Below are 22,657 nucleotides of genomic sequence, written 5' to 3' on the forward strand. Positions count from 1 at the left end.
ATTGAGTTGTAATGAAGCAGCAACACCGAACCGGTATGTAATTTGTGCTGAATAAAATATACGAATCTAATGTGGTTTCAGTAGGTAGGTCATAATTCAAATACAAAATACAAACAATAGAGTAATGCATCTTTGACCCAGGTAGTTAGTTGTCCATTCTTTCTCGTCTCTCCACTTTACACAATTATTTGACAGCAGTGCCACCTGCTGTTGTATTTTCTCTCTGTACTCTACCACAGCTGAAACAGAGAAGAACAGTGATTAGAGAAGGTAATAAAACATGTGGGGGAGAAAAAGTCTCTCTCTATCACATTTTGGAACTTTGTGAGTGACACTTCACCTTCTAAAACACCACAACAATGGACTCCTCAGTTCTACGAATATTTTGAATTCTATGTGTTGAATGTGCCATCACACAACACACCCTGTAGAATGGCAAAGAGACAATGACCACCATTACAGTCTATCTGCCTCATTAAATGAGCATCTTTCCCTAGTTTGACTATAATAGCTAGTCAGGAGATATTTGGTCAGGATGCTCTGTTGTGACTGGTGCAGAAAAGCTGTTGAGTAGAGGTGACACAGTGTTCCTGTGCTGTCTGGTTCTGACTAGAGGGAGTACAGCTATGACCGGAAGTGACATATTCGTAGCAGGTTAGCAGAATTTAGGCCAAAATGCTCTACTAACCTGTCACAAAAAGTCACTTTTGCTTGAATCTGTACTCCCTTTAGTCACAACCGTGCCATCTACCTGTGTACTATAAACCTAACTTTCATTGTGTTGTTATTTTCTATCCAGCAGGAAAGTGACTGGTGGTGGTGGGTCTGGACAACACAGGGAAGACCACGATAATCACAGATCTACAGGGAGGTGAGCCTCTCTCTCATACAGTAACATCAACTTTATTCTCGCATAGGCTTACAGTTGAGATTCTTCACCCAATAATAAAATTCTGACGAGTATGAAAACTTCAGTCTTTGGCATTTGGGTGATCTATCCCTTTCACAGCTGTGACAAGGGACAAGAGACTGTTGTGTCGTCTGCTTCAGTCTACCACAGCTCCTGAGATCTGGGCTTCATCCAGTCTGATTTAGCACAGGCTACAACACACAACAATGACAGATAACTGGACTGACCACAGATGGTTGTTCTCTCAGACACACTTTGATTTTGCTCAGATGTTACGGAGGAATATCTTACAACTTCACAGACTGACTGATCCCTGATACACAAAGACAGACAGTAACTTCAAAATAAGTTTGACATGTAACAGTTATATAACTTATGATCTTGAAGAGTATTAGTGAGTGAAATTTCTGCTCTTTCACAGAGAACATGTGTGACCAGACCCTTGTGGATGGAGTGTCTGTGGCTGAGCTGTGTTTGGGGGGGTGTAAGGTGACCTTTTATGACTTGGTAGGGGGGGCGGGGTGGCTGGACAGGGCTATGTTGGGGAGCTACTACACCCAGTCCCATGGTCTGGTGTTTGTGGTCGATTTGTGGTCGATTCACAAAAGCCTCCAAGACACCAGGGTCGCCATCACTGACGTCCTACATCACACCCACATCGCTGGCAAGGCTGTCCTACTGTGAGTAACTCAACCAGGAATACACTTTATTTTTCTGTACTATTTGATACAGAACTTTCAGATGTGAACATTTTTTTTTGCTTCCTGTTGTACTTCTCCCTGTAGCCACTTGGTGGCAGGGTTGTTACTCCGAAACAGTTAATGTACTCCTAATGGTGAATAGGGGATGGTGGTGGAAAGTGCCTAAGTAGGCATACGTAGACCAGAGAAGGGTGAGATGTCCTTGAGAAGTTTCTACAACTTGATATGAGTCCACCTCTGGTAAATTCAATTGATTGGACATGATTTGGAAAGGCACACACCTGTCTATATAAGATACTACAGTTGACAGTGCATGTCAGAGAAAAAACCAAACCACGAGGTCGAAGGAATTGTCAGTAGAGCTCCAAGACTGGATTGTGTCGAGGCACAGGGTACCAAAAATGTTTTGCAGCATTGAAGGTCCCCAAGAACACAGTGGCCTCCATCATTCTTAAATGGAAGAAGTTTGGAACCATCAAGATTCTTCCAAGAGCTGGCCGCCCGGCCCAACTGAGCAATCGGGAGAGAAGGGCCTTGGTCACGGAAGTGACCAAAAACCCGATGGTCACTCTGACAGAGCTCCAGAGTTCCTCTGTTGAGATGGGAGAACCTTCCAGAAGTACAACCATCTCTGCAGCACTCCACCAATCAGGCCTATTTGGTAGAGTGGCCAGACGGAAGCTGCTCCTCACTAAAATGCACATGACAGCCAGCTTGGAGTTTGCCAAAAGGCACCGAATGGACTCTCAGACCAGACAAGAGAGAAACAAGATTGAGAAACAAGATTCTTTGGTTTGATGACCTGCAAATAGCTGTGCAGCGATGCTCCCAATCCAACTTGACAGAGCTTGAGAAAATCGGCAGGGAAGAATGGGAGAAACTCCCCAAATACAGGTGTGCCAAGCTTGTACCGTCATACCCAAGAAGACTCTAGGCTGTAAACGATGCTAAAGGTGCTTCAACAAAGTACTGAGTAAAATGGTCAGATTTTTTGTAAAGTTTTTTTATTTCTAATACATTTGCAAAAAAATCTAAAAACCTATTTTCACTTTGTCATTATGGTGTATTGAGTGTAGATTGATGAGGAAGAAAGACCATTTAATGAATTTTAGAATAAGGCTGTAACGTAATAAAATGTGGAAAAAGTCAAGGGGTTTGAATACCTTCGGAAAGCATTGTGTGTCCTGTTCAGCTGTGTTAGAGCTGACCCACCTTTCTACATGTGTTGATATCCTCCCTGTGCCCTGCAGTGTGTATCTAGACACATCCTGTTCTATGATATCAGTTAATCCTGTGTTACCAGTCAGGTCCATGAACACCCTGTCCTCTGTGTAGACTCTGACATCAGACACCTGGGTCCACTGTTGACGCGCGCGCACACACACGCACACGCACACACACACACACACACACACACACACACACACACACACACACACACACACACACACCTTAAGCCTAAAATAGCTTTTTTACAAGTGAGGACCGTCAAAATATCTTCACTTCTCTGAATTTTAGTTGGTTTACTATTCTTGAGGACTTGACAAACACACACACATAAACGTGTCCCCCATACTTGGCCATATACTTGTGACCGGGCATTCCCCTGTGTTCACTGTGAGACATATCAGTATTTAATGAAGTACACTCCCACACTTCTGCTGCTATGACAAAGCACAGTGACACATTGAAATGTGTCATAGTTTCACCTAACACAGGATGTTTGTTCACAGTCAGTTTTAATCTTGATGACTTTGTCTGAAAGCCATCTTCTGAAATGTTAAATGGCCTTAACTAAATAAAAAGTGATCAAACATATAACCACAGTGAAATAACGTAATCCACAATGAGATTTTGAAATATTACAGACTTTCCATTGAGCCTGCCTGATTTGAAGTGAAACTCACAGGCAAATGCATTCATATGTAGAGTACCAGTCAAACGTTTGGACACACCCACTCATTCAAAGGTTTTTCTTTATTTTCACTATTTTTTTACATTGTAGAATAATAGTGAAGACATCAAAACCATGAAATATCACATATGGAGTCATGTAGTAACCAAGACTAATATTTATATTTTAGATTATTCAAAGTAGCCACCCTTTGCCTTGATGGCAGCTTTGTACACTCTTGGTATTCTCTCAACCAGCTTCACCTGGAATGCTTTTCCAACCATTTGGAAGGAGTTTCCACATATGCTGAGCACTTGCTTGCTGCTTTTTCCAACTCATCCCAAACCATCTCAATTGGGTGTATGTCAGGTGATTGTGGAGGCCAGGTCATCTGAAAAACAAATGATAGTCCCACTAAGCGCAAACCAGATGGGATGGCGTATCGCTGCAGAATGCTATTGAAGTCATGCTGGTTAAGTGTGCCTTGAATTCTACATAAATCACTGACAGTGTCACCAGCAAAACACCCACACACCATCACACCTCCCCTCCAAGCTTCATGGTGGGAACCACACATGCAGAGATCATCTGTTCACTTACTCTGCGTCTCACAAAGACACGGAGGTTGGAAACAAAAATCTCAAATTTGTACTCATCAGACCAAAGGACAGATTGCTACCGGTCTAATGTCCATTGCTCGTGTTTCTTGGCACAAGCAGGTCTCTCATTCTTATTGGTGTTCTTTAGTAGTGGTTTCTTTGCAGCAATTCGACTACGAAGGCCTGATTCACGCGGTCTCCTCTGAAGATTCTTATAAGTGAAATGCCACCTGCAGACTCTCCAGAACTCTTCCTCTCCCTATCTGAATAACCTCCAGGGGCATCTCCAGTCTCCAGTCTCTCCTCTATGTGCATCACCTCCAGGGGCAGCAACAGCAGCACAGCCTCCTCAAAGGGTTATTTTTCTTGTACCTGGCAGCCATTTTAAACTTCTCGTTACTGACGGTGACATAGTCCTGTGTCTTCTCTACGCTGGTCTGGATGTGGTCTATGTAGTCTCCCTGCTCCTCCACCAAAATAAAGACATCCATGAACAGATCTCTCAGCTCTTTCATGTTGCTCTCCAGATTCACCAGCTCCTATAGTAGTTACAGAAAAGATTAGGACTGAACGTTAGTCAAGGAGTAAATTAGAGCCAATATTAGTGTTTGTCTGACATACGAGGCCTGCTGTAGATCTCCCTTACTGAAGGATTTCAAAGTCTTCTCTTTGCTTAGATAACATAGTCTCGCATTCTCTTACACATCAACACTTTTCTATGTTAATGTCATCACGCTTACCTTGTGTCTCTGCTCGATCTCAGACAGCTTAGAGCGTGTGATGCGTTCATTGTGGAGGAGGTTCTGGTTAAACACCTCCCACTTCCCCGCAGAAACCATTTGGTCCACTTCCTCCTCGGTGACGTCGCGACCAGACACCTCCAGCTGACGGATGATGAAGTGTTTACACCGCTCCTGTTTATTGAGAATGGAGTCGTTGTACAAACGCATCACCTAGGAGTGATAAAAAAGGGAAAAATACTTTAGACCAGAAACAGACATTTCTGTTCACTGTTAGCTTAGCTAGTGCTAGCGGATCTTCAAGAAGGCCACCATGTGCAAACTAAAGCTAACAAATATTTTTACGCTAATGTATATGTGTTATTGAACACATCAGAAAAACACCATTGAAATAAAAGGTTATAATAACTAATGGAGAGTGACCTGCTGGAATTGTCTGTGTAGCGCTGCGTGTTGGGAGCGTTGGATGCGTGTAGTGGCTGTAGCCAGTCCCTGCAGGCCTTCTAAACTCTGTGCCTTCTTGAAGAGGGCGTCCAGCCGTCTGTGGATGCTCTCTGCCTGCAGCTTGATGTCCGTCGTTACACTGCTCTCCTTCTTCATCACACTGAAACGACGCATGGCTGCCACCAAGCTCCTTTGATGCTGGCTAAACTTCTTCACCTGGGGAGATGGAGAAGAGGATTCAGTCAAACTATAAATGAACAAAAAAGATTTATAGAGCATCCTTCCACCTCCGGAATTCACCACAGTATTATCATGGACATTAAGTTGCAGTCCAACTAAGGTGCAGGCTTTGAGGATCGAATGGTGTATACCACTCTTAGGAGGAATATGTAAGATCACTCACCTCGGTTTCGAGCTCAGTGATGTCACTGCGGATATGCTGAGCCTCGGACAGGAAGTTGTCCAGGACTGGTTCCTCCTCAAACACCACAGCCTGCTGCGGGGTGGCGACACTAACCCACGCTGGGTCATCTGGGTCAGCGTCTTCCTCAGGGAATGGGGTCTCATCTGCCTTGTTTCTTGCCTCCCGGAACTCCTGGGCCCTCTGACGCAGCTCCTCCAGACGGTCCCTCATGGTCAGAGTGGAGTTCCCTCAGGAGGATAGCAGAACCTGTCAGTTGAGCCCTTTTGGTAAAGTTAGCACCACAGAATAGAGCCTAAACATTTTAGAACAAGGCTGTAACGTAGCAAAATATGGAAAAAGTCAAGGGGTCTGAATACTTTCCGAATGCACTGTTTATGGGTATGCCTAAAGAGAAGACCAAAACACTGTTTTGAACAAAGCCGTTTCAGTCAACACTTTTTACCAGGTGACCTTTCCTTTCTTGTTCATCCCAATTAATCATCATTACAATGAGGAACTCAAGATTGTATGAGGTAAATATTTACATTGGTGTGTCCACTTTGAATTGGAATCGCGTCTATCTTCACTTTGTTTGTTTATAGCATCGCAACCCCGCTAACACATTTGGTTTCTTGGAAGTTGTGGGAACGTATGTTTTTGGTTTCACATTGGTTGTGGGAACAAATCCATGAGTTTCCTGAACAGTAAAATGTAACGTTTTTTAAACTTTATGAGAAAAGAAGTGAAAATGTTGCATCCACAGGGAATGCTTATTTTTAGGTTGCAGGGAGGTTCTGAGAACGTCTTAGGTTTTATTAATGCCCTTAGGTTATTTAGACATTTTTTTATAACTTCCTTAAAACTTTCAAAACCACTGTTAGCTTATTTGGGGTTAACTTTATTGAAGCACAGATAGGACACATGGAAATGTATTTCCTTAGCCATTTATCACGCAAACGTTTTGTTTTTTTGTGACAAGACACAGCATCAGTGAGATTCCAACCTTTAACCTTCTGTTTTTATCCATGGAATAAGTCTCCTATGCCACCAGGATGGAGCTATCATACCATGTTTTTAACCTTCTGTTTTTATCCATGGAATAAGTCTACTATGCCACCAGGATGGAGCTATCATACCATGTTTTTAACCTTCTGTTTTTATCAATGGAATAAGTCTCCTATGCCACCAGGATGGAGCTATCTTACCATGTTTTTAACCTTCTGTTTTTATCCATGGAATAAGTCTCCTATGCCACCAGGATGGAGCTATCATACCATGTTTTTAACCTTCTGTTTTTATCCATGGAATAAGTCTCCTATGCCACCAGGATGGAGCTATCATACCATGTTTTTTTAAGCATACAAAGCTGTTAGTTTTAGTCTATTCAAACAGACCCCATTTCAAAGGAAACAAACACTTTTAAGTGTTTGTTTTTAAACACAATTAAGATCAGGTGTGGCAAACTAGTGGGCGCGCCCAACTCCCCTGAACATATTAACAAGATTGAGGATAGAGAGAGTTTTGCTGATGCTGAGAATGGAAAATTGGCCTATATGTTAGAATGTTATCTGAAAGTTACTAAAGTTTTATTGTGGTTTTGATGGAAGGTTTATTAATGTTCTTGGAACAAGTTGATAGAACCAAGAGGAAACCTGTAGGAAAGGTTATGCTGAAATGCTGAAATTCCCATAGAAGAACACTGTTTCCTAATGTTCTCTGAACTATTTGAGAACATTCCCAATGTCAAACCAGCCTGAGAGCGTTCCCAAAATTGTTATTAAATGTAAATTTTTAGGAAACTTTCTGTTAATGTAATGAAATACCAATAAATAAAGTATTTTGTCAGAATGTTATGTACTAGCCGAGAAGCTCTTCTATAGTTAATAATGCATAGACAAGATTAACATTCCTGAGAAATTCCTTAAGCCCTTTGGTCCACTAAGCTACAAGTAGTGTTTGTGGCTTAGGATGGCAGGGAGAGATGGATGAGCACAACGTTTATCTGCAGCACCAGTGAATCTACTTCAGCTTTTCTTCCCATGAGAAGTTCTCTTGTTTATGTTTTTGCTGCAAGCCATTTCCCTTCACTAGTACATCTCCCTGACATAACGATATAATGAGAGCGCTCAGAGAAGTGACCTTTTCTCACACACACACACACACACACACACACACACACACACACACACACACACACACACACACACACAGCTAGACAGCAGAAAATTGTGATTATTATAACAGTTTGTAGGCTTCATAAGTTTATTCTGAAGCGTATATATACCGCATTTCCTATTTTCTAATGCAGTGTCTGGATAGTTTGGAGTATCCCCAGCTAGCACATAACGTTCTGGGAACTATGTTTCTTAGGGCTTTGTGAGAGCATGGTTGTCCTATGCTTATTTAGCATACAGCCTTCCCACAACTTTCTGGGATTGGTGCAGGATACTTGCTTGACTTAGGAACATTCACAGCACATTTAAGGAACTTGACAAAAACATTTATTGTCTTTGTTATTTTAACCTTTGTGTTGTCTTTAGGGTCAAAATTGACCCGCCACTATGTTTAAAAAACTTATTTGGGATAGGGGGCAGCATTTTCACTTTGGATGAATAGCGTGCCCAGAGTGAACTGCCGCCTACTCAGCTTCAGATGCTAAAATATGCATATTATTATTAGTATTGGATAGAAAACACTCAGAAGTTTCTAAAACTGTTTGAATGATGTTTGTGAGTATAACAGAACTCATATGGCAGGCAAAAACCTGAGAAAAAATGATGATTTTTGTGACAACTCTCTTTGGCTGGAAAAATGGCTGGGTTTTTCTGTGAGTTGGTGGTGACCTAACATAATCGTTTGTGGAGCTTTCGCTGTAAAGCATTTTTGAAATCAGACACTGTGGCTGGAGTAACGAGATTTTTTTCTTTAAAATGGTGCCTAATACGTGTATGTTTGAGAAATTTGATTTATGAGATTTCTGTTGATTTGTATTTGGCGCCCTGCAATTTCATTGGCTGTTGGCGAGAGGTTCCGCTAGCCAACAGTCCTAGACAGGTTAACAGCAGAGAAAACCCCCTAAATGATATTTTTTCAACTTGAAATTTGATTACTTTTCCTAGAGTGACCCCAACATTAGAAAAAGTGAAACATCGCCTTTGTTCATATTTCCTTGAAAGCTGTACACCACCAGAGTACAAAGATTGTCTTAGGGTCATTTTTGACCCGGCAGTTACACACACACAATGAGACACACACACAATGAGACACACACACAATGAGACACACACACAATGAGACACACACACACACACACACACACACACACACACACACACACACACACACACACACAATGAGAAATTGAGATTATGTGTGCTACTGATTGATTTCAGCCAGCAGCTCCTGAAGAGGACGATCACCATGGTTGGCACAGTTAGAAAGAACAAGTCTGAGCACTCCTGCACTCCTCGCAACAAGGGGGAGAGAGGCCTTCTCATCAAAGTTTGCCTTCACCCCCACTCTAGTTTCTTACCTCCCAAAGAGGATTAAGAATGTGGTCCTCCTGAGCACACTGTACAAAACGGCTGAGATCAGTGAACATGAGGACAGGAAGCCAGCCATCATCCTGGACTTGCAAAATAGATTTGGGGTTTAAAATTCAATTAAGCTGCTTTATTTTGGGGGTTTAATGAAGGCGGGTCAGGACAAGGGGAGTATACAGAATGTTAAGATTACACAAGGAATAACAGAACGTTTCTTAACAGTTCAAACATGGTTAGATTTAATAATCCATCCACCTGACAGGTGTGGCATATCAAGAATCGTATTAATTAACCTGTTATGGATGATGCAAATTTTCGCAGCTTTTTGTAAAAAATCGCGCAACATTTCAAAGTCCTGCTACTCATGCCAGGAATATAGTATATGCATATGATAAGTATGTGTGCATAGAAAACACTCTGAAGTCTCTAAAACTGGTTAAATCGGGTCTGTGGCTATAACAGAACGTGTTTAGGAAACAGTTTTGGTAAAACTGTTTACCAAAAACACAAAAAAAATATTTGTCCGCCATTCAATGTATTGTTTAAGGCGACCTAAAATAAATGAAAATAAATAAATCCCCTGTAAACGCCTACAGCTTCCACACGATGTCGCCATTGCTGTCAATTTCTGACTCATTTATCCTTGGTTACAACACGAATAGACCCCTCCTTTCTTGAGGCGCACCACAGTATGTTGTGAAACTGAAAAAATGGACGATGATTTCCAGACTTGCTGCTATCGAATACAGATCGCCCCGTGATCAATTTGATACATCATTAACGTTTATTAATACCTAAAGTTGGTTTAGAAAAGTCATTTGAAGTGATTTGTAAAAGTTTTTTTGGCGACTTTTGTAATTTTAAAAAGTGACGTTGCGTCTTGTAAATGGGCTTTTTGTAGCATCAGACTGGCCTTCAGCAAATGACATTTTGGGTATACAATGACGGATTTAATCGGGAAAAAGACCCAATTGTGATATTTATGGGACATATAGGAGTGCCAACAAAGAAGCTCGTCCAAGGTAATGAATGTTTTATATTTTATTTCTGCGTTTTGGGTAGCGCCGGCTACCGCAAAATCTGTTGTTTTCTGGTATTTTGGGGGGGGGGGGGGGGGGTGCATGCTATCAGATAATAGCTTCTCATGCTTTCGCCGAAAAGCATTTTACAAATCTGACTTGGTGGCTAGATTCACAACGAGTGTAGCTTTAATTCAGTACCTTGCATGTGTATTTTTATGAAAGTTTGAGATTTATCGAGTACTATACTCGAGTACTATAGGTGGCGCTCTGAAATTTCCGCTGAGCTGTCCCTGTGCAGGGACCACCTCCGTAAGTCTTAAACAGCATGATCATTACACAGGTGCACCTTGTGCTGGAGACAATAAAAGGCCACTCTAAAATGTGCATTTTTATCACAAAACACAATGCCACAGATGTCTCAAGTTTTGAGGGAGCGTGCAATTGGAATGCTGACTGCAGAAATTTCCACCAGAGCTGCCTCCAAGGTCGTTTTAGAGAATTTGGCAGTCCAACCGGCCTCACAACCGCAGACCACGTATATGGCATTGTGTGGGCGAGTGGTTTGCTGATGTCAACACTGTGAACAGAGTGCTCCATAGTGGTGGTGGGGTTATGGTATGGCTAGGCATAAGCTATGTACAAAGAACACAATAGCATTTTATTGATGGCAATGTGAATGCACAAACACACTGTGACGAGATCCTAAGGCCCATTGTGAGGTCTATTATTTTTTAAGGTATCTGTGACCAACATATGCATATCTGTTTTCCCAGTCATGTGAAATACATCGATTTGGGGCCTAATGAATTTATTTCAATCGACTGATTTCCTCATATGAACTGTGTCTCAGTAAAATCAATGAAATTGTTGCGTGTTGCGTTTACATTTGTGTTCAGTATCCATTCCGTTCTCAGCATCAACAAAACTCTCTCTATCCCCCATCTTGTATGTTGATCTTAATGAGGGCTTGTTTCCTTTGAAATGGGGTCTGTTTGAAAAGACATAAATAAACATGACATGCTTGCTCCAGCCTGGTGGCACGGTGGACTAATGCCAGAAGATTATAGGTTCAAATTTCACCAACTCTGGGTTACAATAAAAAATAAATGTCTCCTCATGATTAATGCTTAAGAACATGCATTTCCATGTGTCCTATCTGTTTTATGAGTTCAAAACAGTTCAACTAAGCTGGTAATGTTATTAAAAGTCTTATTGAACCATTCAGTGAAAGTTTTTAAGAAAGTTATTCAAAAATCCCCAAACAACCTAGACTTTCCGTTAATAAAACCTACCAGAAAAACGTTCACAGAACTGTAGTAAAACATTCTAAAAAGGAACATTCACTGAACAGGCGACATTTTCAGTGTGTGTGAGCGTGTGTGCGTGTGTGTGTGTGTTTGTGTGCTGTAGCCATTACAATCTCATAGACTGGGTTTATGAATGTAAGAGTGGTCATTGTTCCCTGTGCTTAGACTGCAGCAGTGCTAAAGTGGGAGGCCTATTCTAACACAGCAGACCTTCTCTAGGCAGAATGTCACATTAAAACTGTAGAATTACAACTACTAGATCATACATTTCCATTCAAGTCAACTTTTAATGGTCGGTCATTGACTTTATCTCCCATAGCCCAAGCAAAGGCCTTGTCCGTTCTGGTTATTGTAACTCTATGATTCAGACATTACTCAACCGATTCTAGAACAATGTGAGATTTAGCCTGAAAACCAGGGCCTGCATAAACTCTGTCTGAATGTTGCTATGATTTGATATGTTCTCTGACTGCTTTCCAAATTTCCATCTGTTCAACTGTCACAGAGTTTATGAAGGAGCTAACTGTTGGCATTCATTTGTCAGCATAATGCAGCTGCTCTGTTGAGGTGAATTGGATGAAGAAATGTCCTCTTTTGTCAAAACAACTGAGCTCATAACAAATGAATTAACATTGAAGCCCTCCTTTTTGTGTTCTTGAGAACCTTGAATTTCATCTGACAGAGTAATAGTATATAGTGGGTATCATACGTATTCACCACTTTTGGATTTAGTTGTGTGACAAAGTGGGATTGAAATGGATGTAGTTGTGAGTTTTTGTCATTGATCTACACAAAATACTCCATAATGTCAAAGTGAAAAGAAAATTCTACAAATGTTAGCAAATTAATAAAAATGATTCACCCCTTTTGTGTAGGCAAGCCTAAATTCGTTCAGTACTATTTATTGTCTTACAAATCAAATAATAAATGACATGTGTTCACTCTGTGTGAAATAATAAGGGTTGACATGATTTTTGAATGACTACCCCTTCCTCTGTCTCCCATTGAATTTCAAGCACAGGTTCAACTGCAAAGATCAGGAAGCTTTTCAAAAGCCTCAAGAAAGGCAGCGATTGGTAGATGGGTAACAATAACATGGTAAAATTAATAATTATGCTGTGGATGATATATTAAACTGACTAGACAAAACAAAGATACAGTCGCTGCAGGACAGGAAGGAAACTGTTCAGGGATGTCACCATGAGGCCATTGGTCATTTTAGAACAGCTACAGAGTTCAATGGCTGTGAAGGGAGAAAACGGGATGGATCAACAACATTGTAGTAAAATAATAATAACAACCTAAATGACAGAGTGAAAAGAAGATTTCATATATACAGAATCAAAATATTCTAAAACATGCATCCTGAATGCAACAAGGCACTAAAGTAATACTGTAAAAAAACAAACATGGCAAAGGAATAAACTATTTGGCCTAAACGCAAAGCCTTATGTTTTGGGCTCATCCAACACAAGCTGTAATTGCTGCCAAAAGTGTTTCTATCGACTAAGTGGGGTAAATACTTATTTAATCAAGGTATATTAGTGTTTTGTTTTTTATTGATATAATTTTAATAAAACACAGTTAAATGCATTTCAATCCCACTTTGTAATGCAACAAAATGTGAAAAAAATCCAAGGGGGGTGATACCCACGGTACACTTGAGAAAATACAGTGTGGACACCCCTTCACATTTGTGAATTCAGCTATTTCATCCACACCACTGCTGACAAGGTGTATAACATCGAGCACACAGACATGCAATCTCCATAGACAAACATTGACAGCAGAATGGCTGGTGCTGAAGAGCTCAGTAACTTAACGTGGCACCGTCATAGGATGCCACATTTCCAACAAGTCAGTTCATACAATTTCAGCCCTGCTAGAGCTGCCCTGGTCAACTGTAAGTGCTGTTATTGTGAAGTTGAAACATCTAGGAACAACAACGGCTCAGCCGCAAAGTGGTAGGCCACACAAGTTCGCGTGACGGAACCGTCAAGAGCTGAAGCGCAAAAATCATCTCTCCTCGGTTGCAACACTCACTACCGAGTTATGGAAGCAACTTCAGCACAATAACTGTTCATTGAGAGCTTAATGAAATCAGTTTCCATGGCTGAGCAGCCACACACAAGTCTAAGATCACAATGTGCAATGGATTGGTGTAAACCACGCCGCCATTGTACTCTGAAGTGATGAATCACGCTTCACCAATGGACAAATCTGGGTTTGGCGGATGCCAGGAGAACGCTACCTACCCCAATGCATAGTGCCGGCTGTAAAGTTTGGTGGAGGAGGAATAAGGGTCTGGAGATTTTTTTCCTGGTTCGGGCTAGGCCTCTTAGTTTAAGTGAAAGGAAATCTTAATGCTACAGCATACAATTCCATTCTAGATGATCCTATGCTTCCAACTTTGTGGCAACAGTTTGGGGAAGAGCCTTTCCTGTTTCAGGATGACAATGCCTCCGTGCACAAAGCGAGGTCTGTACAGAAAGGGTTTATAAAGATCGTTGTGGAAGAACTTGACTGACCTGCAAAGAGCCTGACCTCAACCCCATCGAACACCTTTGGGATGAATTGAAATGCAGACTGCGAACCAGGCCTAATCCCCCAACATCAGTGCCCGACCTCACTAATGCTCTTGTGGCTGAAGTCCCTGCAGCAATGTTCCAACATCTAGTGGAAAGATTCCCAGAAGCAGGAAGGCATGAGCTGTTCTATTTACCTTGTTGTAGTTAGTAGTCCTTGTTGTAGTTAGTAGTCCTTGTTGTAGTTAGTAGTCCTTGTTGTAGTTAGTAGTCCCTGTTGCAGAAACTACCCTTTATTCTTGACCAGGAATGTAACTACCACTTGAGCCAGCCATGGAGAGTGGATTTCTCCATAAAGTATCCATAAAGTTAACAACATGTTTATCCCATCCTCCTGAACATAATCCTCATGGCATCTTCTTAGCCCTCCACTTCAAAGACCTGTTAGCTGTAGGACACAGGTGTGCCTGTTCTGTTAGTTTTCCTCTATGTTAACAGTTAGCCAGAAAACTGCTATAACAGAGGAATAACTTCACTTCCCAGATAATCTGGTTCTGCCAGTCTGGCCACACCCTTTCTCTCAAGTAGAACTCTCTATGGCCAATGGGAGAGAAACTGATTAGCCTATCTGAAGAAAGAAAGGGAAGGATATTAAGTCAGTGGGAGAAGGGAGAGCACATAGGGAGAACTCCAACTCCTACTCTACCCCAGGAGATGCTCAAACAACAGGGTGCCTCATAACAGAACAAATATAGCTGTAATGTGTAGAACAGCAATGACTCAGATGTATAGAATAAGTTGCTTTAGCTCTATACATTACATTTCTATGTGTAATGGTGCATCCTGCCAGCTAAGCCCCTGGTCTGGCCCTATTGTGTTTCTCAGGCTCCAGTGGCTTTACTGAGCATAGCTGGCAAATTGTTTCTGACAAGTCCCGAAATTCCAGGAACGTTTGAGGAGGGAAGGGACATGGTCCTGCTCTACACCCTTAGAATGGCTGTTTCTAGAGTGTTGAACAGTTTTCATCAAAAAGATGGTTACCTAAAATAAAACACTGACCAATACTGAATGTTTTTGTTGGATGAAAGCCATATGTGTATGGGATTCATAACCAGCACAGGGTGGAGGATAGAATGTCAACCAACAGTAGGACATAATGAAGCAGAATTATAATTACCAGCTTATACTAAACAAGGGCATTCATCAGCTTTAACTGGCTGGATGACTCATTCCCTAATGTGTAGATGTTATGACAACAAAATAATATTGTGACATGTGTGTTGTCAGGTGTGCCATATTCATCTGTGTCAGCAATAAGAGATTGAGTGGATAACAGCCCACAACCGAGACCTAATTTGCGTTACCTGACCCATCTCTCTCTCTCTCTCTCTCTCTCTCTCTCTCTCTCTCTCTCTCTCTCTCTCTCTTGCTTTCTCACTCTCGCTCTCTCTCACGCTCTTTCTCACACTCTCACTCATAGGCTTGCCAATCAGCAGGACCTGTCTGGGGCTCTGGGAGAGGTGGAGCTGATACACTGTCTCTCTCTGGAGAAACTGGTCAACAGACACCAATGTCGCTGCCTCATTGTAAGTGTCTCATGCCATAGCATACATTGTTGAAGGCTAAAGGCCAGCTCAGAATTTCTGTAAGAGGAACATGCCCTTGTGTTGTTCTTGTAGAAGTTATGCTTAGCTGTGCTTGGCTCAGGGAAGACCCTGGATAAGTCCATCAGCGAGGGAGTAGAATGGCTACTGGACTACATCTCCCATGATTATAAGGCTATTAATGAGCGTGGGCAGATGGATACAGCACATAAGAGGACCAGAGAGGAGGACAAGAGAACAAGAGAAGATATAGCATGCTTGGAGAAAGAGGACAGGTGAGAAAAGACGAAGAGGGGAGAGGTGAAGGGGACATACTAGAAGAGGGGAGAGGTGAAGGGGACATACAAGAAGAGGGAGAGGTGAAGGGGACATACTAGAAGAGGGAGAGGTGAAGGGGACATACTAGAAGAGGGAGAGGTGAAGGGGACATACAAGAAGAGGGAGAGGTGAAGGGGACATACTAGAAGAGGGAGAGGTGAAGGGGACATACTAGAAGAGGGAGAGGTGAAGGGGACATACTAGAAGAGGGAGAGGTGAAGGGGACATACTAGAAGAGGGGAGAGGTGAAGGGGACATACTAGAAGAGGGAGAGGTGAAGGGGACATACTAGAAGAGGGAGAGGTGAAGGGGACATACTAGAAGAGGGGAGAGGTGAAGGGAACATACTAGAAGAGGGAGAGGTGAAGGGGACATACTAGAAGAGGGAGAGGTGAAGGGGACATACTAGAAGAGGGGAGAGGTGAAGGGGATATACTAGAAGAGGGGAGAGGTGAAGGGGACATACTAGAAGAGGGGAGAGGTGAAGGGGACATACTAGAAGAGGGAGAGGTGAAGGGGACATACTAGAAGAGGGGAGAGGTGAAGGGGACATACTAGAAGAGGGAGAGGTGAAGGGGACATACTAGAAGAGGGGAGAGGTGAAGGAGATATACTAGAAGAGGGGAGAGGTGAAGGGGATATACTAGAAGAGGGGAGAGGTGAAGGGGACATACTAGAAGAGGGAGAGGTGAAGGGGACATACTAGAAGAGGGAGAGGTGAAGGGGACATACTAGAAGAGGGAGAGGTGAAGGGGACATACTAGAAGAGGGAGAGGTGAGGTGGATAAGATGAGAGGATGAGTTGAGGAGAAAAAAAGCTTGACTGTATAATGCTTTCAAATGAAATGCATGTGCATTTCTCTATGCACCACGGTGATTACTGCTACCCAGTGAGATAAGCTGCTGCATGTGTAGTGCTCTCAGTATGCCTGTTATAATTAAATGGCCCTCAGGATGTCTGATTTGATACCACTTACTGTGGAGAAGGTCAACAACAAAGAACAGACTGAGTCATCAATAGTATCTGTTTTTAGGGCCTTGGAAATGTTGTCTTGTAGAGAATGTGGTCTCTTTAGCTATGTGTGGGAGTTGAATGTATCCAGAAAAAATATGTTGTGTTTACTTCTGAAGAGATACAGCATGGAGGGGAGGAGGAGGAGAGATGGGAGGGAGAGAAGAGAGGCCAGGGGCAGGGCAAAGATGATGAACTTACAAACAATCAAATCAAATCAAATTTATTTATAACGCCCTTCGTACATCAGCTGATATCTCAAAGTGCTGTACAGAAACCCCAAACAGCAAGCAATGCAGGTGTAGAAGCACGGTGGCTAGAAAAAACTCCCTAGAAAGGCCAAAACCCAGGAAGAAACCTAGAGAGGAACCAGGCTATGTGGGGTGGCCAGTCCTCTTCTGGCTGTGCCGGGTGGAGATTATAACAGAACATGGCCAAGATGTTCAAATGTTCATAAATGACCAGCATGGTCGAATGTGGACTGGGGACAGCAAGGAGTCATCATGTCAGGTAGTCCTGGGGCATGGTCCTAGGGCTCAGGTCCTCCGAGAGAGAGAAAGAAAGAGAGAAGGAGAGAATTAGAGAACGCACACTTAGATTCACACAGGACACCGAATAGGACAGGAGAAGTACTCCAGATATAACAAACTGACCCTAGCGCCCCCGACACATAAACTACTGCAGCATAAATACTGGAGGCTGAGACAGGAGGGGTCAGGAGACACTGTCAGAGAGACACAATCAGAGAGGTTGATACGGAGGAGAGAGAGCTGGCCCAGTGAAATGAGCCAATGAAAGAGGGTAGGCTCTACTGTAGCCAACCACATAAAAAATAGTACTGTAGTGTTGTAGAAAACAAAATCACTCTCTGGCCTGTTCTGAAAAACAACATGGTAGTTACTTGGTCCATTTCGCCCTTTGAAAGGGTTTTGAATATCCCTATCAAATGGATCTCAACAAGTGCATATGGCCTGTGGATAGGAATTGTTTGGACATAATTCACTGTCTCTCCTGATCCCAGGACCAAAGGCCTAAAGGCCAAAGACGCGTCAACTCCCCCAAGATTCTACCAACTCTCCAAACTCTTATTCAAACAAACATTGTAACCCTGGGAATACTCTCATCAATCCATTCTAGAGTCTATCTACCAGTCTGGGGAGATTTGACCCTTGATCTGGTATTTACTGTAACTCAGACTTATGGTGTTTTCCCTGTCAGTCTGTTGTAAATCAATATTTTTGCATGTCTGTGTGTACAGAGGAGGAGAGACTGAGGGAGCAGGGGAAGGAGAGGCTGGGAGAGGAGGAGAGGAAAGAAGTGAAATGGGGAGAAAATGAGAAAGGAAAATAGATCAAGAGAATTTGCTGAAGAGGAGGCCCAGAGTCATCCCGCTGTCAACAGAATACCTCCTTGCATGGATGAGGAAGTGAGCTAAGTTCAATCAGCTGGCAGCAAATAAAAGTGATAAACATCTTTAGGAAATGCCATCGACTGCAGATCTTTATCAAACAGAACAACAGTTCATCATGATGTACTGAAAGTGTCACGTTGTATAAATGATTGGAGACAGGTGCAGAAAAACATAATAGGGGGTTTTAATATTCCACCCAAAAATGCAACATGCCATGAAAGACACGGGGGACAAAGCCCAAAACAAACACGTATACAAAAACACAGGGATGTAACCCAAACAACAGAGCGAGGTTAAACCTCTAATAAATACACGGGACGAGACCCGTAATAACAATACACAGGAAGATACCCGTAATAACAATAAACGGGACGAGACCCGTAATAACAATACACAGGACGAGACCCGTAATAACAATAGACGGGACGAGACCCGTAATAACAATAGACGGGACGAGACCCGTAATAACAATACACAGGAAGATACCCGTAATAACAAAACACAGGAAGATACCCGTAATAACAATAGACGGGACGAGACCCGTAATAACAATAGACGGGACGACACCCGTAATAACAATACACAGGAAGATACCCGTAATAACAATACACAGGACGAGACCCGTAATAACAATAGACGGGACGAGACCCGTAATAACAATAGACGGGACGAGACCCGTAATAACAATAGACGGGACGAGACCCGTAATAACAATACCAGGGACGAGACCCGTAATAACAATACACAGGAAGATACCCGTAATAACAAAACACGGGACGAGACCCGTAATAACAATACACAGGAAGATACCCGTAATAACAAAACACGGGACGAGACCCGTAATAACAATACACAGGAAGATACCCGTAATAACAAAACACGGGACGAGACCCGTAATAACAATAGACGGGACGAGACCCGTAATAACAATAGACGGGACGAGACCCGTAATAACAATAAACGGGACGAGACCCGTAATAACAATAGACAGGAAGATACTCGTAATAACAATAGACGGGACGAGACCCGTAATAACAATAGACGGGACGAGACCCGTAATAACAATAAACGGTACGAGACCCGTAATAACAATAGACGGGACGAGACCCGTAATAACAATAGACGGGACGAGACCCGTAATAACAATAGACGGGACGAGACCCGTAATAACAATACACGGGAAGATACCCGTAATAACAATAGACGGGACGAGACCCGTAATAACAATAGACGGGACGAGACCCGTAATAACAATACACGGGACGAGAACCGTAATTACAATACACAGGAAGATACCCGTAATAATAATAGACGGGACGAGACCCGTAATAACAATACACAGGAAGATACCCGTAATAACAATACACAGGAAGATACCTGTAATAACAATACACAGGAAGATACCCGTAATAACAATAGACGGGACGAGACCCGTAATAACAATACACGGGACGAGACCCGTAATAACAATTAACGGGACGAGACCCGTAATAACAATAAACGGGACGAGACCCGTAATAACAATACACAGGAAGATACCCGTAATAACAAAACACGGGACGAGACCCGTAATAACAATACACAGGAAGATACCTGTAATAACAATAGACGGGACGAGACCCGTAATAACAATACACAGGAAGATACCCGTAATAACAATATACGGGACGAGACCCGTAATAACAATAGACGGGACGAGACCCGTAATAACAATAGACGGGACGAGACCCGTAATAACAATACACAGGAAGATACCCGTAATAACAAAACACGGGACGAGACCCGTAATAACAATACACAAGAAGATACCTGTAATAACAATACACAGGAAGATACCTGTAATAACAATACACGGGAAGATACCCGTAATAACAATACACAGGAAGATACCCGTAATAACAATACACGGGACGAGACCCGTAATAACAATACACGGGACGAGAACCGTAATAACAATAGACGGGACGAGACCCGTAATAACAATAGACGGGACGAGACCCGTAATAACAATACACAGGAAGATACCCGTAATAACAATACACAGGAAGATACCCGTAATAACAATACACAGGAAGATACCTGTAATAACAAAACACAGGAAGATACCCGTAATAACAATAGACGGGACGAGACCCGTAATAACAATACACAGGAAGATACCCGTAATAATAATAGACGGGACGAGACCCGTAATAACAATACACAGGAAGATACCCGTAATAACAATAGACGGGACGAGACCCGTAATAACAATACACAGGAAGATACCCGTAATAATAATAGACGGGACGAGACCCGTAATAACAATACACAGGAAGATACCCGTAATAACAATACACAGGAAGATACCCGTAATAATAATAGACGGGACGAGACCCGTAATAACAATACACAGGAAGATACCCGTAATAACAATAGACGGGACGAGACCCGTAATAACAATACACAGGAAGATACCCGTAATAATAATAGACGGGACGAGACCCGTAATAACAATATACAGGAAGATACCCGTAATAACAATACACAGGAAGATACCCGTAATAACAATACACAGGAAGATACCCGTAATAACAATAGACGGGACGAGACCCGTAATAACAAAACACGGGACGAGACCCGTAATAACAATAGACGGGACGAGACCCGTAATAACAATACACAGGAAGATACCCGTAATAACAATACATGGGACGAGACCCGTAATAACAATACACAGGAAGATACCCCTAATAACAATACACAGGAAGATACCCGTAATAACAATACACAGGAAGATACCCGTAATAACAATACACAGGAAGATACCCGTAATAACAATACCCGCAATAACAATACACAGGAGGATACCCGTAATAACAATATACGGGACGAGACCCGTAATAACAATAGACGGGACGAGACCCGTAATAACAATACATGGGACGAGACCCATCATAACAATACACGGGACGAGACCCGTAATAACAATACACGGGACGAGACCCGTAATAACAAAAGACGGGACGAGACCCGTAATAACAATAGACGGGACGAGACCCGTAATAACAATACACAGGAAGATACCCGTAATAACAATAGACAGGACGAGACCCGTAATAACAATACACAGGAAGATACCTGTAATAACAATAGACGGGACGAGACCCGTAATAACAATACACAGGAAGATACCTGTAATAACAAAACTTGGGACGAGACCCGTAATAACAATAGACGGGACGAGACCCGTAATAACAATAGACGGGACGAGACCCGTAATAACAATAGACGGGACGAGACCTGTAATAACAATAGACGGGACGAGACCCGTAATAACAATAGACGGGACGAGACCCGTAATAACAATACACAGGAAGATACCCGTAATAACAATAGACGGGACGAGACCCGTAATAACAATACACAGGAAGATACCCGTAATAACAATACACGGGACGAGACCCGTAATAACAATACACAGGAAGATACCCGTGATAACAAAACACGGGACGAGACCCGTAATAACAATACACAGGAAGATACCCGTAATAACAATACACGAGACGAGACCCGTAATAACAATAAACGGGACGAGACCCGTAATAACAATGTTTCTCCAGTATCTCTGTTTCTCCAGAGAAGTGAGTGATCTGTATCTCTGTTTCTCCAGAGAAGTGAGTGATCTGTATCTCTGTTTCTCCAGAGAAGTGAGTGATCTGTATCTCTGTTTCTCCAGAGAAGTGAGTGATCTGTATCTCTGTTTCTCCAGAGAAGTGAGTGATCTGTATCTCTGTTTCTCCAGAGAAGTGAGTGATCTGTATCTCCGTTTCTCCAGAAGAGTTAGTGATCTGTAGAACAGTGTGCCAGAAAGTCAGGCCTATGTAGTACTTCTTTGATGGACCCAGTCACCTCAGTCTCCGTCCAGTCTAAGGGTCCAAACTGGCAATAAAGACTCTCTGCCATGTTAATGTTATGTTTGGTAGATTGTTAGAAGCTATAGTAAAACCAGAAGTAGAACTGAAGTTGCCTATTCTTCAGTACTGTTTACCCAAGCACTTGGTGTACAGTAAACCTGGAGCTCATTGTCCTCTAGTGACAGATGGAGATTATTCTTTATTTAGTTCATTTGAAAGTCATAGACATACTGTAGCTTGTGGCTGTAACTACCCTGAAGTACCATTGGACTCCATTGCGAATAGACTGACTACATCAGTGAGTTCTACATTTAAGGCTCCTACAGGGC

At 42.4% G+C, this 22,657-nt stretch overlaps 2 protein-coding genes across 2 annotated transcripts; one reads left to right on the forward strand and one right to left on the reverse strand.

Annotated features, from left to right (window-relative positions):
- Positions 1 to 1,336: 1,336 nt before the first annotated feature.
- Positions 1,337 to 22,162, forward strand: LOC139380113 (ADP-ribosylation factor-like protein 13B). The gene is made up of 5 exons (XM_071122568.1): positions 1,337 to 1,590; positions 15,568 to 15,673; positions 15,767 to 15,966; positions 22,052 to 22,055; positions 22,151 to 22,162. Exons 1-5 carry the CDS (start codon positions 1,337 to 1,339, stop codon positions 22,160 to 22,162), a joined length of 576 nt encoding a protein of 191 aa, XP_070978669.1.
- On the reverse strand, positions 3,678 to 6,277 carry LOC139380497 (syntaxin-19-like). Its single transcript, XM_071123200.1, has 4 exons — positions 5,692 to 6,277; positions 5,268 to 5,504; positions 4,845 to 5,057; positions 3,678 to 4,643 (listed from the first exon to the last, which is right to left on the reverse strand). The coding sequence occupies exons 1-4, from the start codon at positions 5,920 to 5,922 to the stop codon at positions 4,419 to 4,421; spliced, it is 906 nt and encodes a 301-aa protein (XP_070979301.1). The 5' UTR covers positions 5,923 to 6,277; the 3' UTR covers positions 3,678 to 4,418.
- Positions 22,163 to 22,657: the final 495 nt, after the last annotated feature.

This window comes from Oncorhynchus clarkii, chromosome 22 (genome assembly GCF_045791955.1).
Source record: "Oncorhynchus clarkii lewisi isolate Uvic-CL-2024 chromosome 22, UVic_Ocla_1.0, whole genome shotgun sequence".
Lineage (NCBI taxonomy): Eukaryota > Metazoa > Chordata > Actinopteri > Salmoniformes > Salmonidae > Oncorhynchus > Oncorhynchus clarkii.

Excerpts from the sequence above, each read along its gene's own strand:
- LOC139380113 (XM_071122568.1), top strand. The coding sequence starts at position 1,337 with ATGTGTGACCAGACCCTTGTGGATGGAGTGTCTGTGGCTGAGCTGTGT. Across the intron at positions 1,591-15,567 it reads GCTGGCAAGGCTGTCCTACT|GCTTGCCAATCAGCAGGACC; the intron begins GTGAGTAACTCA and ends TCTCACTCATAG. Across the intron at positions 15,674-15,766 it reads ACCAATGTCGCTGCCTCATT|AAGTTATGCTTAGCTGTGCT; the intron begins GTAAGTGTCTCA and ends TTGTTCTTGTAG.
- LOC139380497 (XM_071123200.1), bottom strand. The coding sequence starts at position 5,922 with ATGAGGGACCGTCTGGAGGAGCTGCGTCAGAGGGCCCAGGAGTTCCGG. Across the intron at positions 5,505-5,691 it reads TCACTGAGCTCGAAACCGAG|GTGAAGAAGTTTAGCCAGCA; the intron begins GTGAGTGATCTT and ends CCATCTCCCCAG. Across the intron at positions 5,058-5,267 it reads TACACAGACAATTCCAGCAG|GTGATGCGTTTGTACAACGA; the intron begins GTCACTCTCCAT and ends TATCACTCCTAG.